At 43.5% G+C, this 16,137-nt stretch overlaps 1 protein-coding gene across 1 annotated transcript in view; it reads left to right on the forward strand.

The window, feature by feature from the left end:
- The first annotated feature begins 1,307 nt into the window (after positions 1-1,307).
- The window catches only part of LOC131895361 (receptor-type tyrosine-protein phosphatase beta-like), a 52,504-nt gene continuing 37,674 nt past the window's right edge, over positions 1,308-16,137 (forward strand). The window contains exon 1 of the mRNA XM_059245796.1: positions 1,308-1,430. Coding sequence (XP_059101779.1) covers positions 1,308-1,430 — 123 coding nt within the window. The remainder of the gene's footprint in view (positions 1,431-16,137) is intronic.

Below are 16,137 nucleotides of genomic sequence, written 5' to 3' on the forward strand. Positions count from 1 at the left end.
GTTGCCGACAGTGTGAGCTGCCAGGTGGGCACTGGGAACTGAACGTAGGTGCTCTGCAAGAGCCCCGAGCCATCTCTCCAGCCCTTCCTCCTTGCTTTATAAATAAATAAGATTTCCCTGTGATTGAACCTCCACACCCTAAAAAGAAGGTTTTTGCAGTTTATGTATTTGTGTGGGGGCGTGCCTGTGCATTGGAGGTACCTGACAGCTTTTGGGAATCTGTTCTCTCCTCCCCCCTGTGTGGTTTCCAGTGATCAACAAACTCAGGACATCAAGCTTGGTGACAACCCCTGTACCTGGCGGGCCTTTTCTCTGGTGCAGATCTCCACACCCTGATCACTGTATGTTGATTGTAATTAAACAATTTGTTTCTAGAGATTGGGTTGTTTTCAGTTCTTTACATATCATGACGCTGTGGTGAGTCACCTTATGCATGCACACTTCTGTGAACATTGTGGGTCTTCCTGCATGTTCATGCCTAGTGTTTAAGGTTGGTCGCGGCCATGGCCGGATTGCCCACTAGAAATCTCAACCACCCACAGAATCAAACTGAGTGTGCTCATTCAAGGCTTCCGAAGCTTTTCCACAAAATCACTTTTGGAGACAGTATATAAATAAGAAAAACAAATTCAGGAGATGCTGAAATTGAAAGAAAAAAAAAAAAGTGGGGCTTCATGTGTAGCTGACTGGTAGAGTACCTGCCTACCATGCACAGAGCTTTGGCTTCCATCCCTAGCACCACAAAACAAATCCAAATGAACCAGATATTTGGGCAAAGCTCGTTGATAGCCTAAATGAGAAAACTACAGGAAGACAAGGAACAGCAGGTCTCTGACTATCCCAAACGAACACTTTCCAGCATCGGCAGTGGGGACAGACCAGGAATTGTAGAGTTTCATTAGATTTCTTACCTGCTAGAGGTAGCAGTGTTAGCAGGGCAACAAGAATAAAAATGACCAAGTAGAGAAGCACATGACCCGGAAATAAAAATAAGATGCTAGAAGACGATAAACTCAGCAGTTTATTGTGTGAAAAGAGTCAAATTGGATTCAAATGTATGACACGTATTCACAAAGCATAGGGCAGAGGCTGAAGTAGCAGAATGGGGGAAATGAAGAAAATGATAGTGTTTATACGAAGTGTAAGTGTTTATACCAAATGTATTTATGTGAAATTACATGTGTGTATACGATTAGTAGCCCAAATAGATACTAAGATAACAAATACCCCTTGTAACTCTGCTCCTGCACCGTCTCCACTCCAGCATCCCTGGGTGTGGGGATGACCCACAGGTGGCAGGCAGGACCATGGTGACCGATGACAGTGATGAACAGCTCAACAAGGCTCTGGCATCATCTTTCCCGATTCCTGCCCAGGCAGATGCTTACTTTGTACAGCTCTGGTCCTCTCGCCGGCCAGACAGCTGCACTGTGAGGGAGGCTCTTAAGGGATGCACCGAGAGGACTGAGGCTCACTACCTGATACCGAATGTACAGTGATCCATCCCTCCAGACAGCTAGTCTTCCAAACTATAACTGGACTTTGCTCCTACAGCGTTCTCCGGCACTTCATTGGACAAGGTCCTAAGAAAGACGCTGGAGAGCTGCTCCTAACCTTGACAGGCACCTGTACTTCCCAGACAAGGAGGGATGCATAGGCTTTGTTCACCAGCCTGGGAGGCATCCCTGCAGCTGGAAGCGGCCTTGTTCACTCTTCACATGTATTAGCAGGAAAGCCACCCTGCTTCACCGGAACTGCCATCTTGGGGATGAGCAAACTGTTCACATACAGTGAAATGCCCAGGAGGAAGCTCCTCGTGGAATGTTCTCCAGGAAATCTAGAAGATAGCCAATATCTTAGACACGTAAAACTTGCTTATCTTGGAGGACAGTCTTGATGGGATGATGGTCTTTGGTAGCAGCTGTCTAAGGAAAGTGAAAAGGATCAAATAAGCTGGTACAGTTGAGGCTTTCTAAGATGGGAAGGTCAGCTTTGGCACGGAACTCTGAGAAACTGAAAAAAAAAATGGGTGAAAGAGGAGAACCACGGAGGAGAAGCACATGGGAAAAGTTATGTGAAACAATCCTGATGCAGCCAGTATCCAGTTCTTGGGGGAGGCTGAACATGATGTGGAGGACAGTGAACGGGCACTGGAGGAGTGGTGTGAGGACCATATGGATTACAATTCTGCTGACCCGGGAGTGACCTGCAGGCAAACGAACTATCCCCATCTCCAGAGAGGTGTGGCCTCGTGGCCACCGTGGCCATCCTGTGAAGGTTTGATTTAACACTTCAGGGGAAATATTGAGGAGCATATTCTGATCACATTCGTCATTGAATTTCATCTCACCTTTAAGTTAAAAGTGAGCATTGGAGATAGAAGTGACTACTACATAAAACTACAAAGACAAAAAGGGAGGAGGGGGTGAAGTACAGCCGGATGTCATGACCATGCCTAGAATCCTCCCTCTTCCCCCATTAGGCAGGAGGATAAAGAGTTCAAAGTCATCCTTAGCTACATAGCAAGTTCAAAGCCAGCATGGACTTATTAAGACCCTATTCTTTTTTTAATGGAAATGTTAGAAATGTTTAATTTCTAAGTCTTGAAGAACAACATAAGATACAAAGAGTTAGGCTTGAGAAGAAATCATATACCAATCCTTTTAGACCAGTGGTTCTCTGCCTGTGGGTTGTGACCCCCCTTGGGGTGGAATGACCCTTTCATGGGGGTTGCCCAAGATCATTGGAATGCACAGATGTTTACATTATTCATAACAGTAGCAAAATTACAGGAAGTAGCAACAAAAATAATTTTATGCTGGGGGGGGGTCACCACAACATGAGCCGTATTACAGGGTCACAGAGGTAGGAACGGTGAGGCCACTGATTGAGAATGAGCAAAGTGATGGAATAAAATTACAGAAATAAGATCAGTGGAGTAAAGAAGGGAATCTGTAACACCCAAGCAAGAACTCATGGACAACAAAACAAAAGTTGACTGAAAAAAATGAGAAAAATTTTAGGCAAGTTTATCATGGAGAAAACTGCACAGATAACCAATGTTGGGAATGGAAACAGTTGCCATTATAGAGTCTGAAGACACCAGATGCAGCGGGCATCATCAGACATGCCAGTTACCATGGAAATTCAAGCAAGGTTCCAGGAAGAAGTTGACGAACAAGAAATAAGCTTTACTATTTTTATTAAGGAGATAGTTAAGATTTTCCTCACAAAGTTTTAGGCACAAATAATTTTACCAAGACCAATGGGTTATTCTGATAGCCAAATTTATTCAGATAATAAGATGCCAGCCACAGCCAAACTAATATCACATTGCTACTAGCACCTCATAGAATCAATGTGAGGAATGAAAGGTATGGGTTTATATAGTCATGGACCTAAGACACTGACCAGATGAAATCTTACCTCAAGAATGCAGCAAAGTGGCATCTTAGAAAATTGACCTCTTTGCTGTAGAATGAAAGTAAAAAAGCCAATTGATCAATAGATGCAAAAAAAAAAAAAAAAAAAAAACCTGATAAAATCGATACCTGCTAAAAATAACAGAGGCATCTTTAAGTGGGAGAGTAATTTCGATATGATAAGGATGCCTGAAAATGCTGTAATCACTATTCTTGGGAGAAGAACACGAGGAATAACTTTAAATTAATCAACAAGACAAGGCCTGGAGAGAAAAAGACCCACAATGGAGGAAATCTCACAAGGCCCCGCCCCTCGACGAACTACCGACCATGACTTCTGGGAGTGGGAGAATCGATCTTCCCCAGGGATGAGCCCCCTAAGTGGTTATCCAGTATGAAGTAGTCAGCCCCCGAACATAAGAGCAACGTTAAATGGACCCAGCAGGTTGTATTTATATATCTATATGTGTGTGTGTGTGTGTTCAACAATAAAGAAGAGGAGTCCATGAATTGGAGAGGAGACATGGGGACATGGGAGAGTTGGAGGGAGGAGAGATGGAGGTGAAATGGTTGTAAATACTAATATATAAAATTCTCCAAAAAAAAAAAAAGAGCGCCTCTGTTGCACAAATTTCTAAAATGGCCTTATTAAAAAAAAAAAAAAAAACCCAGACCAGATATTGGGGTAAATGCTGAAAGATCAGAGAGACAAAGGAACAAGCCACAGCCACCTCTTACCTCCAGGACTCCTCAGCCTGAAAAGGCTTTAGTCCCTGTCTCCTCATGCCTTTTATACCTTTCTTCAGCCTACTTAGTGCTGGGATTAAAAGCCTGTGTGCTTCCCAAGCTGGGATTAAAGGTGTGTGCCACCACTGCCTGGCTCTGTGTTTCTCTCCTAAACTGAGTCAATCTCTTGTAGTCCAGGGTGGCTTTGAACTCACAGAGATCCAAACAAATCCCTGCCTCCGAGTGCTAGTATTAAATGTGTGCGCCACCACTGCCTGGCCTCTGTGTTTAACCTAGTGGCTTTTTATGTCCTCTGATCTTCAGGCAAATTTTGTTAGGGTGCACAATATATCACCACACACCTCACACTTGCCTATAACTCTAGCTTTAGGGAATTCCATACCCTCTTCTGGCCTCTGTGGGCACCGAGGGCACCTGCATCCATGTGTGTTTACCCACACACAGTCACACACATAGCATAAATAAAAATTAAAATTCTTCAAAGTCAAAACAAGGATAATAATTTTCCTCACTTTAAAAATCTGACAAAGTAATAGAAATATTACTACCACACAGAAAGATAAGAAAAAAAACCAGTCTAATTATTGGAAAGGAGATAGACTAAAAAAGTTTTGCAGTTTATGTGACTGTACTCACAGAAAACTCAATTTAAAAGCCCACCATCACATTATTAGACCTTAATTGGTCAGTTTACTAAAATTAAGAATCAATATATAATTGAGAATTCAAATGTTTGCTAGTTTTGTATAGAGAATGTGATACTAAAACTTAAAGACAGATTAAATGCTCATGGCTAGGAAAACAAAAACTATCAGTTCTTACTAAGTGATAGGTAGGTAGCATTCCTCCTGGGCTTGACTTCATTGGTTATGAATATATGTAACTGACTAAAAGATAATAAAAAGTCAAGGCACCAATGGAAAAGAAGAAAGGAGATCTTTGAACCCTACTTAGGAGGCTGGATATTAATGTGTTAGCATATGCAGAAGCGGACAGACCAGCCAGTCCACAGCTCTATAGCAGATTTGTGTACGTAAACTTGATATTGACAGAGCAGGCATGCTGTAGATCAATGCTTCTCAACCATCCTAATGCTGCGACCCTTTAATACAGTTCCTCATGTTGTGGTGACCCCCTGGCCATAGAATTATTTTCCTAGTTACTTCATAACTGTAATTTTGCTACTGTTATGAATTGTAATGTAAATGTCTGATATGCAGGATATCTGATAGGTGATTCCAAAATGGTCACAATTGGAAGGTTGAGAACTGATGCTATAGGTGAATAGTAGAAGTGTTCATGAAATGAGATCAACCCCAAAAAACGGGGGGAGGGGGAATAAGAAATCAAATCTTCCTCAACACATACAACTTAAGTATCTTGAGTTTTAGGGCTTCTGATGTACAAAATATAGGCAAAATATATTTTTAAATACATGTGAATCTCTTCTTTAAGAATTTAAATTTGAGGCAGAGAGAAATCATAAAAGATAAGTATAAAATAAAATCGGCTGTGTTTTAAATTCTTACTTTAGAACTTTGGTCCACCAAAAAGATTAAAGCCCAGCTGCTGACTATGGGAAGACATTTGTCAGCATCATGAACTCTATATAGAATTCAGTTTGGTGGTTCATGCCTATAATTATACAGGAGGCTGAGGCAGGAGGATTTGAAGTTTGAGGGAGGTTTAGAAAGTGTGGTTTTGCTGGAGGGACGTATATCACTAGGGGGGCTTTGAAGGCTATCACCCCTCCCTCAGATTCCAAGTTTGTTCTCTGCTCTGTGTTTATAGTTAACTCTCAGCTTCCTGTTCCTCCCACCATGGTTCTCTCTGCCAGGATGGACTCTTACCCCTCTGCAACTGTAAGAAAATGGAAACTGTTAAGCATTTGTATATCTGTGAACAAGTAATCCCACTTTCATTCTTTGAGATAGTGTCTCACTATGTAGCCCAGGCTAGCCTGGAACTGACTTACTGTATAGCCCAGGCTGATTTGAACTCATGGCAATCCTCCTGCCTCTGCCTCCCAAGCCCTTAGATTGTAAGTGTGGGCAACTATGGCTAGCAGCTATTCCACTTTTAGGTATGTGCTTAAGAGAAATACTTACACAACATATCCCAGAATATATACATAAGCATGTTCTAGAAAAAACATCAAAGGTATATCTATAGGGGGACATATGTTCACATAATGGATTGTTGCATGGTACCAAATTGTGTAAGTACTGGCTCCTTGCAATGTAGTAACTTAATAGCATAGATAGAATGAAAAAGTGACAGTCAGAAAATTACATATAGCATACTCCTTTTCTCATAAAGGTCAGCTGTATAGGGATGTGTGTGTAACTAAATTTTTTTGTGAAGATTTATTTATTATGTATACAGTGTTCTGCTTGCGTGTATGCCTGCAGGCCAGAAGAGGGCGCCAGATCTCATTCTAGATGGTTGTGAGCCACCATGTGGTTGCTGGGAATTGAACTTAGGACCTCTTGAAGAGCAATCAGTGCTCTTAACCACTGAGCCATCTCCCCAACCCCATAACTAAAATTTTTTAAACCACAAAGTAGTAATATAGTGCAGGAGAGAGGTCAGCTGTGGGTGTGGGAGCACTGGGGGATTAACAGATATCTGCACAAGTGTTGGTCAGTGTTTTAGCTTCTGCCTCGGGCAGCAGGTTGATAGGTGCACAGTGGTCATTAAAACATGCATGAAGGGAGGAACAAAGAGAAGCACCCATGGACTATGGGGGCCATGCGAGGAGGCGAAGCCTATGACTAGCCCAGTCATGTGCGAGTGCATTCCGTCACAAAACCCTGAACAACTGAGCAGGACGATTGCATTGATTTTCCATTTTATCTTTCAGTTGACTTGGGTGAAGCTGAACTTGCTACAGGAAATCAAGAGACAAGTAAATAATGCTCCGTGTGTGTGTGTGTGTGTGTGTGTGTGTGTGTGTGTGTGTAGCATAGAGGGATTTTCATACTTGGTCTATACCTTTAAAAATATATAGATTTTTGAAGACGTAGACTAAGTGTGTTCTGAGGAATATAATTTTCCACCCTACATTTGAAAATATTGAACGATTTCTTTTTATTCTCACCAAGCCTTTGAAATAACCTAGTCTTTTTTGGCCACCTATGAAAATGATTATATTGATGTGTGCCCCTTCTGAGGTTAAGGAAAATGACTGTATCTTTTCTTGGTGGCCAATTGGATCTGCCTAATGAAGGTGAAGATAGAAACAGTGTGTACAGGACACATAAGAGATAAGGCTGGGCATTTATTGCCCATTTATGTAATTACATATACCACTAAGGACAAAGGTCCTTCAAACAAAGACCAGAGGCAAAGTAGAAACAGTTCCTGGACTAAGAGGGATGGATTTGTTACTACTTCCCTCTTCGTGATTTTTTTTTCCCCTGTGTGGTCGCACGCCCTTTTGTCTTGCAATCAATCACATTTGAGAACTTAGCCATCTTTACAGGCTCAATGAGTTAGCTGTTGGCTGCAGAAATGCTTCACATCCATGAAAAGAATATGGAGCTACCTGAGGAGTGTATTCATAGGCTTTGAGTCCCCAAGGACACCACTTCCTCCCGGAGGTCTGCCAGCCCTTGATTGAAGAGGAAACAGCAGCATGGACGTGCTAGACGAAAACGAAGCCTTACAGCAGTTCTTTGAAGGTAAGAGTTCAGTGGCCGCCATGCTTCTGCTTCTGAACAATGTCTGCTCACTTTCACTCTCTCTCTGGCTCGCAGCGTTCACTTAGGCTTTGCCGTTGGAAGAATGCTATCAGATAACCCCTGAGTTAGAAGTACGGGCTTTATTCGCTTCATTGATAGCAAAAGTCAGTGATATGGGTAATGGCTTTTTAAATACAGGATTCCATCTTCCATAGCTCGGTTATTAATGAGTCAAGAGAGCACTTGTATTATCACCCGTCTGTGTCTTGCATTAGGGCTTCATTCCTTCTAATCCTTTATGTTTTAAAAACGCCAGATTTGTCCTCTCTCTAAAATGACTGTATTGTGTAATAAAAAAGTAAGATTTTAATTAAGATGTATAATTTAGTATAATTAATTTCAAATCAGCCTAAAACAGCAAAGAACAGCCACTTCCTGCTCCCTTCTTTCTGCTTATTCACACTTTAAAATCATGTAGTGGAGCCGGGCGGTGGTGGCGCACGCCTTTAATCCCAGCACTCGGGAGGCAGAGCCAGGTGGATCTCTGTGAGTTCGAGGCCAGCCTGGGCTACCAAGTGAGTTCCAGGAAAGGCGCAAAGCTACACAGAGAAACCCTGTCTCGAAAAAACCAAAAAAAAAAAAAAAAAAAAAAAAAAAAAAAAAAAAAAAAAAAACATGTAGTGGATGATCATTTGGTTTTGCGGTTGAGTTTCTCTTCTCCCTGGTGGGATTAACCGACTCTAGCATTGTTACGCAGCCTTTCTCTCTTCTCAGAACCCAAGATGGTGGTGCGCTTGTTCATATTTCATTGGGAGGATATTCTACTAACAGTGGGTCTTTTGAGTATGTTAGGAAGACCTTGCCCTCTGTTGCCCCTTTATGATGCATGGTTGGGAGATTCAACATTAGCATGGCTCAGGCTTCCTCAGGAAGGGAAATGTGGCTGAGTTCTGACACGTTCCAGGATGTTTCACAGAAGGTCCACTGAGGGGGTCCAGATTGAACTCACTCGAGGCAGGCAGCAGCACACTCAAAGAAGTGATATTTTTTTAGTTTAGTGAAAGGTGTAACAAATAAGAGATATTTAAAGGTTGAAAAGCATTAAAGCCTGACAAATGTCACTTGAGTGACAGGTCATGTTGAAGGTGTGGAAAGACTCTAGGTCACAGCCGAGAGGAATCCGCAAAATGAGGGAGCTTCTATGGTTTGGAGTTTGCCGGAAATGGCAAGAAAGTCAAGTTAAGCTGTGAGTTCCTGTGTTCCTTTGGTCTTGTCTTCGGTCCCCTGGAGTCCTGCCTGCCATGGTGACCAGGTTTGAACATCATGCACCTGGGCCGTGTTTGTCATGCGCTCGATACACTAATGTCATTTTGCTGTTGTTTTCTGAGGTTATATGAACTATGGAACTGTCATTTGAGCGGTAGGCAACACACTTCAAGCTGCAGCTGCCGCTGTACTTTTAAAAGAGAAACCACCGATTCATTCTATAAACGCAAAAGGTAGACTTTGTCTCCTACAACTGAGGGAACCTGGTCTCTGGTCTCTGCTTTTCCTGGGAGAGCTTTTAGACTCACATGATCCGCCTGGTGTTCCCGTTTGTCATAGTAATCTCTATGATGCTGTTTCCATACATCCTTTCTGTAGTTATTGGAATACCTATTCTACATAGTATATCTTCATCATCATCATCACCACCACCACCACCACCATCATCATCATCATCATCATCATCATCCTCACTATCATTAATGCAGTTTCTATTTAGGCCTCAAACTAACCTGTATAACCTCTCTGAGGGGGAAGGAGTCCATTCCTCATGCACAGAGAGTAGATGGCCAGCGTTCCTCCTCTGAGCGTGTAGCAGGAACGGCGGTAAACTTTGGGGAAATGTTGAGGCACGAGTCCTGGAAATCACAGCTAGCTGCCACTTTGTAAAATGCCTCCCACTATTTAACAAACACCTCTTTATGCCGCATCTCTCCCGTGTCCTTTAATGGTAGCTAGCAGGGTGTGGAAACCCTTCTCTCCCCTCAGATTATAGTGATTTTCTGTCCCTAGACCTTAAAGAATAAAAATCTTCTTTAGAAGAGCAAGACTAGATAGGGTGTTGTAATAAGGAGGCCTGCTGTTGCCGCCATATTCCTGTGGCTATCTCGATGTTCTGAATCAAATGCAAATTTGATTTGTATTCAATTGCATTTAATGTCATTGGTTATTAGTGAAACAGGACTTAGACACAATTAGTCACTGAATACATTTGTCATACCCACTTTTAAAAAGTGATTAAAAAATTTTTAGCGGGGGAGGGATTTTGTAACCTGAAAAATCCCCCATTTCTGTTTAAAATGATATCAAATCATTCTATTGTCGTACTATTTAATATGTAAATTGTAATTTTTAAAGGTGTACTTATTTTTATATGTGTGTGAGCTTGCTTGCATGTATGTATGTGTGCACCACATCTGAGCCTGGTGATTGTAGATGTCAGAAGAGGACATTGAATTTCCTAGAGCTGGATTTACAGGTGGTTGTGACCCACTCGATGTGGGTGCTCAGAACTGAACCTAGGTCCTCTGCAAGACCAGCAAGTGCCCTTAACCACCAAATGTGTGTGTGTGTGTGTGCACACGCATGTACGAGGGCATGCATGTTTTGTTTTGTTTTTTATTTACTCAAGGTCTGAAAAACCAATACAACTTTTGGCATACTGTCATACATTTGAAAGCAACCTTTCTCTCTTCCCTGGAGTTTTTGTCCTAAATAAGGCATTTTTCCTTCTAAGGATTTTGACATTAAAGACTTTAAGTTGACACTACAATCTTGAATTAAATGGCTTTGCCAATCACAGTTTATACTGATGCTGCTATTTGTTTTAAACTGGCTTGCTGAAACTCCAGCTCCCCTGTGGACATCTGTGGGGGTGGCTTTCAGAACCCCGAGCTGTGCACAGGCAGGGACTATCAGGAACAGCTTGTCTAGAAAGCTGCTATCAACAAAGCTTTGACCATTTTCTGTTTCTGAAGTTCCCCAGGCAGCCGTTATCACAAGAGGGCAGCGGAGACACAGGAAAGAGAGAAAGAGGTGCTATACCAGTGGTTCTCAAACTGTGGGTCATGACCCCTGCCCACGACCCTCGGAAAACACAGATATTTATGTTACAGTCCACAACGCTAGCAAAATTACAGTTATGAAGTAGCAACAAAAATAATTTTATGGTAGGGGGTCACCACAACGTGAACTGTATAAGGGTCGCAGCATTAGGAAGATTGAGAACCACTGTGCTCTATGCAAATTGTTTGAGAACACCATGGCAATGCATGGTTCAGAAAAATGCAGACAGCTCTGGAGCAGAAAAACAATGACTAAATTATCTACGTTAATCTAGGAAGGCTTCAAGGGAGGTGAGGTTGATCTGGTGAGTAGAGGAGAGAGAAAGCTTAAACCATGCTTGCACTGGACAGCATACAGCAGTCACGTCGTAATATTTCTGCAACAAGTGAATGAAAGAACAGTGCGAGCCTCTCCCTGTCCCTGTCAGCCAACAGTTAGTTGTTGGATTCCAACTCTGTTTGAGGCAGTCAGCAAGTTCAAATACAGGGACAGAAGGAAAAACTGCCCAGTAGCAGAAAAAATGGTCTGATGAATAGAATAAAGAGAGGAAAAAAAATCACCATTCGGTGGAAAGACTTCGATTCCGTTATTATCAGAGATACAGTGATAGTTGTCTTAAGTGGTCCTTGTGTATTAGTTCTCCATAGAAACCAACTCTGATTGGCTGATGTTTCTGGCTTTTCAAGAGAAGGATTGGAAGCCCGGATTTGCTGAGTGCAGTGTACAGGGCAGACTCTGCCCAGTGCTGGAGCTGGCCCTGGGCAAGACTTTCCCGTGGACAAAGAATACCTCCACCATCAGCTAGCCTCTTGATTTTCCTTCTCTCACACTGAGATCCCCACTTTGTCCCTGTCTCAAGCAAACAGTGCCCTTCTGGTTGCTTCCTTCTGTCCCAGCAGAATCTGGGCTTGTACAGAAGGAGCAAATGGCAAATGGCCTAAGACCATCTCCCACCTCTGTGAGGTCATGAGCTCCAAGTCCTTTCATGGAACAGTGAGACTGTTTTGACCCCGTGGGTCTTGAAGGTTACCTTCGTTAAGGGGAGACTCGCTTAATCTCCGAAGCTAGAATTTCAGACACGGTGCCTCCAATCTGAAGTGACTCTAAGGAGGCAGAGCTTGTTTATATGCAACACAACTTTTATTTCTGTGTGGAGACAGCATGGACCTTCCAGGAGACGGAACAAGAACAAGTCAAGGACAGAAAGAACCAGCCAGATCATGCAAGTGATTTAAGAGTTCTCCGCAAGTTTCTATCTGATGTGGGCGGTTGGTTAGAAACCATGTAGACGGCGTGAGCCATGCAGGACAGACCTCCCAGTGAAGGCAATTTATGAGCTTAAAATATGGCACAAGGAGACCAGTGCTGACCTCGGCTACCTGCACACACACTGCCTTTGAAACCTATTAGGCTTGTCAACATCTTCCCCCAGACAACACCCCCCCATCTTCCCACCCCCCACCCCCCGCTGCCCCAAGAGAAGATTTTCATCATCTGCTTTGGTGTTATTGATGTCTTCTTTCCAACTGAGTTGAGCCTGGGTGTCTGGCAGACTCCCGTGTGTCTTGGATTGTTCAGCACCCAGGCACTAACAGAGAGATAACCTAAGAAAGTAGGCAATCGTCTCAATGATCTCGCCACTCAGTGCTTACCTCTGTCTGTCTGGCTTTCTGTTGCTCCTGTGTGTTTTTGTTTTGGCTTGGGTTTTGGTTTTGTGAAATAACACTTTGTTATGTAGCCCATCCAACTAAAAATTCTCCCTCTTCAGGTCTCCGAGTGGGATTTCAGGTGTGTTTCACCAAATCCAGCCTTTTGTATATTTTAAACAAACAAACAACAGAGAGTTATATTACTTTGCTTTTTAACTCTCTTATGGAATATAGAGTGTGCTGTGCTTAGCCTCAGTTATTCTTGCTGATCTGCAGCAGAGGTCCGCAAGCTATGACCTAGAGTCCACATCTGACTGGAAGCCCGGGAATGCCAATAAAGTTTAGCAGAACACACCTAATCACGCCCGAGCTGCCTACAGCTGCTTTGATGCTCTGGCAGCGGAGCGGAGTGCTTTCAACAGAGACCATATGGGCTGTAAAACCTAAAATATTTACCATCTGGCTCTGTACAGAAAATGTTTGCCAACCCCTAGTCTGCAACCTAATTAGTAATAATAGCTGTTATTTATTGAGCATTTATGTGCTGAGTATGGGACGATCATTAAGACCCTGGACTTTGAGTCAGTCATCCTGGTTGTGAGTCGTGGTTTTGCAATGTGCTATTTCTAGGACCAGGGATGAGTAAACCCTCTCAGGCCTTATGTTTCCCAACTTGTAAAATAGAGGTAATCATATTATCTCCATTTGTGGTTGTGCAGCATTATTATGCCTGGTGCAAAGAAGTCAGTAGTTTTTTCTATGCTTATTTTTAGAGTTATCCATTTTTTCTACTTACAGAGGTTCCAGCCCATGTTTTCTTCTCCCTTGTGAAACTTAAGACTGATGTTAAATATCTTGCTTCAGGGCGGTCCAGACAGCAAGTGGCCTCAGGGTCACCGCTGAGGCTCCAGCTAGGGGCCATACTAATATCTTGACAGGGTCATGAAAAGATGTAGCTTTATTGAGGTGAGAACAGCTGGAGGTGAGAACAGCTGGAGGTGAGAACAGCTGGAGGTGGGAACAGCTGGATGTGAGAACAGCTAGGGGTGAGAACAGCTGGAGGTGAGAACAGCTAGGGGTGAGGACAGCTGGAGGTGAGAACAGCTGGAGGTGAGAACAGCTGGGGTGAGAACAGCTGGAGGTGAGAACAGCTAGGGGTGAGAACAGCTGGAGGTGAGAACAGCTGGAGGTGAGAACAGCTGGAGGTGAGAACAGCTAGGGGTGAGAACAGCTAGGGTAAGAACAGCTGGAGGTGAGAACAGCTGGAGGTGAGAACAGCTAGGGGTGAGGACAGCTGGAGGTGAGAACAGCTAGGGGTGAGAACAGCTAGGGTAAGAACAGCTGGAGGTGAGAACAGCTGGAGGTGAGAACAGCTAGGGGTGAGAACAGCTGGAGGTGGGAACAGCTGGATGTGAGAACAGCTGGAGGTGAGAACAGCTAGGGGTGAGGACAGCTGGAGGTGAGAACAGCTAGGGGTGAGTTGCTTTAGGCTCTTGAGGGTTGGGGCACTATGGGGTGATGTTGAAGCCATCAGCAATTCTGGCACTGGAGAGAGGAAGGGAGAAAGCAGAAACTCTCCAAAGAAAAGGAAAAACAAGCCAGAATTCGGCTGACGCCACTGACAGGAGCTAGGCTAGTCGTGTGTGTTGCTGGAGAATTTCTCTCCAGCTCCTGCCACCAAGTCCCGCCAGTCCCAGAGCCCACTTATAAAATAAACACATAGACTCTTACATTATTTAAACTGCTTGGCCATTAGCTCAGGCCTGTTATTGTCTAGCTCTTACTCTTATATTTAGCCCATTTCTATTAATCTTTACTTTGCCACATGGCTCGTGGCTTACCGGGATCTTCCCATGCGGCTTGTCATGGCGGTGGCTGGCAGTCTCTCCGACTCAGCCTTCCACTTCCCAGAATTCTTCTCCTTGTCCCGCCTATACTTCCTGCCTAGCCAATGGCCAATCAGTGATTTATTTACTGACCAATCAGCAACACACTTGACGTACAGACCATCCCACAGCACGTGTGCCATGTGACATGTGACCTGGACCCATGAAGAATGGAGAATTCTGGAAACAGAAACGAAGAACAAGGAAATGACTTTTCTCATTTGCAGGCCTGAGGCACACGTGAGTGAGAAAACCACCTTTGTTTGAGATGATCCACTGTTCAACTGTTTCTTGTTATACATGGAGGCTTGTTCTAAGTCCTAACCCTCTATAAAAATGAAAATACTCTCGATCCTCAGTTACTTGCTTTAGATGCATCTCCATAAGAAGAATTGTTGGCACATTGATATTATCAGATGACCTGCTATAAAATTTGGGTGTTGGGGAGGATTGTTTTACTCTAAATCAGTTGTTCTCAACCTGTGGGTCCTGACCTCTTTACCAACCCTCTATCTCCAAAAATACTTACATTACGATTCATAACAGTAGCAAAATTACAGTTATGAAGTAGCATTGAAAATAATTTTATGGTTGGGGGTCATTACACCATGAGGAGCTGGATTAAAGGGTCGCAGGGTTAGGAAGGTTGAGAAACACTGCTCTAAACATCACTGACCTTCATCCTTCAAGCTGTCCCATACTGATTTGTATTTCTTTGGTCTAGAAAAAGTTACTCCAAGTCCAGAGCCTGGGATATAGTTCCATGTAGAGTTGAACCCCATGAGCTTGGGTGGAAGTGTGTATTTGTGAATGGTCGTATTTACAAGAAAGTCCCCAGCTGGTCACCAGGTGCTCAAGAGCCCAGACACAGAAGGGGTTAGGTGCCACTCAGATTGTTGCAGGGTTACAGTTCAGAGGCTTAGTCCATTATTGTCATGGTGGGAAGCAAGACAGCATGCAGGCAGTCACAGTGCTGGAGCTGAGAGTCCTTACATCTTGATCCAAAGGCAACAGGAAGTGGTCTGTCTCTCTGGGCATGACTTGAGCATATCTGAGACCTCAAAGCCTACCTCCACAGTGACACACTTCCTCCAACAAGACCGCATCTACTCTAACAAGGCCACACCTCCTGATAGTGCCACTCCCTTTTGGGGCCATTTTCTTTCAAACCACCATAGTCTGTCTGTCTGTCTGTGTATCTATGTATCTATGATCTATTTGTCTATCTAAATCTATCATCATCACTTGTCTATCATCTATCTATCATCCATCTATCTAAGTATCTATCATCCATATATCGGTCTATCCATTTACCCGTCTATTTATATGTGGGAGCGTGCCACAGCATTCATGTAGAGATTGGAGGACTTGGCAGGTCAATTCTCTCCTCCACTATGTGGGTCCTAGAGATAGAAAGAATGCCGGTCATTAGGCCTGGTAACAAGTGATGAGCTATCTGGTTGGTCCAGATTTCTTCTTCCGGTGCTATCTCTACTTCCAGACATCCACCTGCCTCTTCCGTTTCCGTCGCCAGTCTCTCGTACACACCCACTGTCTGCACTCTTCGGCCTGCTGTGATCTGGCTCCTGCACCCATTTATTCTGAAACTTCTTCCATTGTTAGAGCCCACTGGAAGTCT

This window comes from Peromyscus eremicus, chromosome 18 (genome assembly GCF_949786415.1).
Source record: "Peromyscus eremicus chromosome 18, PerEre_H2_v1, whole genome shotgun sequence".
Lineage (NCBI taxonomy): Eukaryota > Metazoa > Chordata > Mammalia > Rodentia > Cricetidae > Peromyscus > Peromyscus eremicus.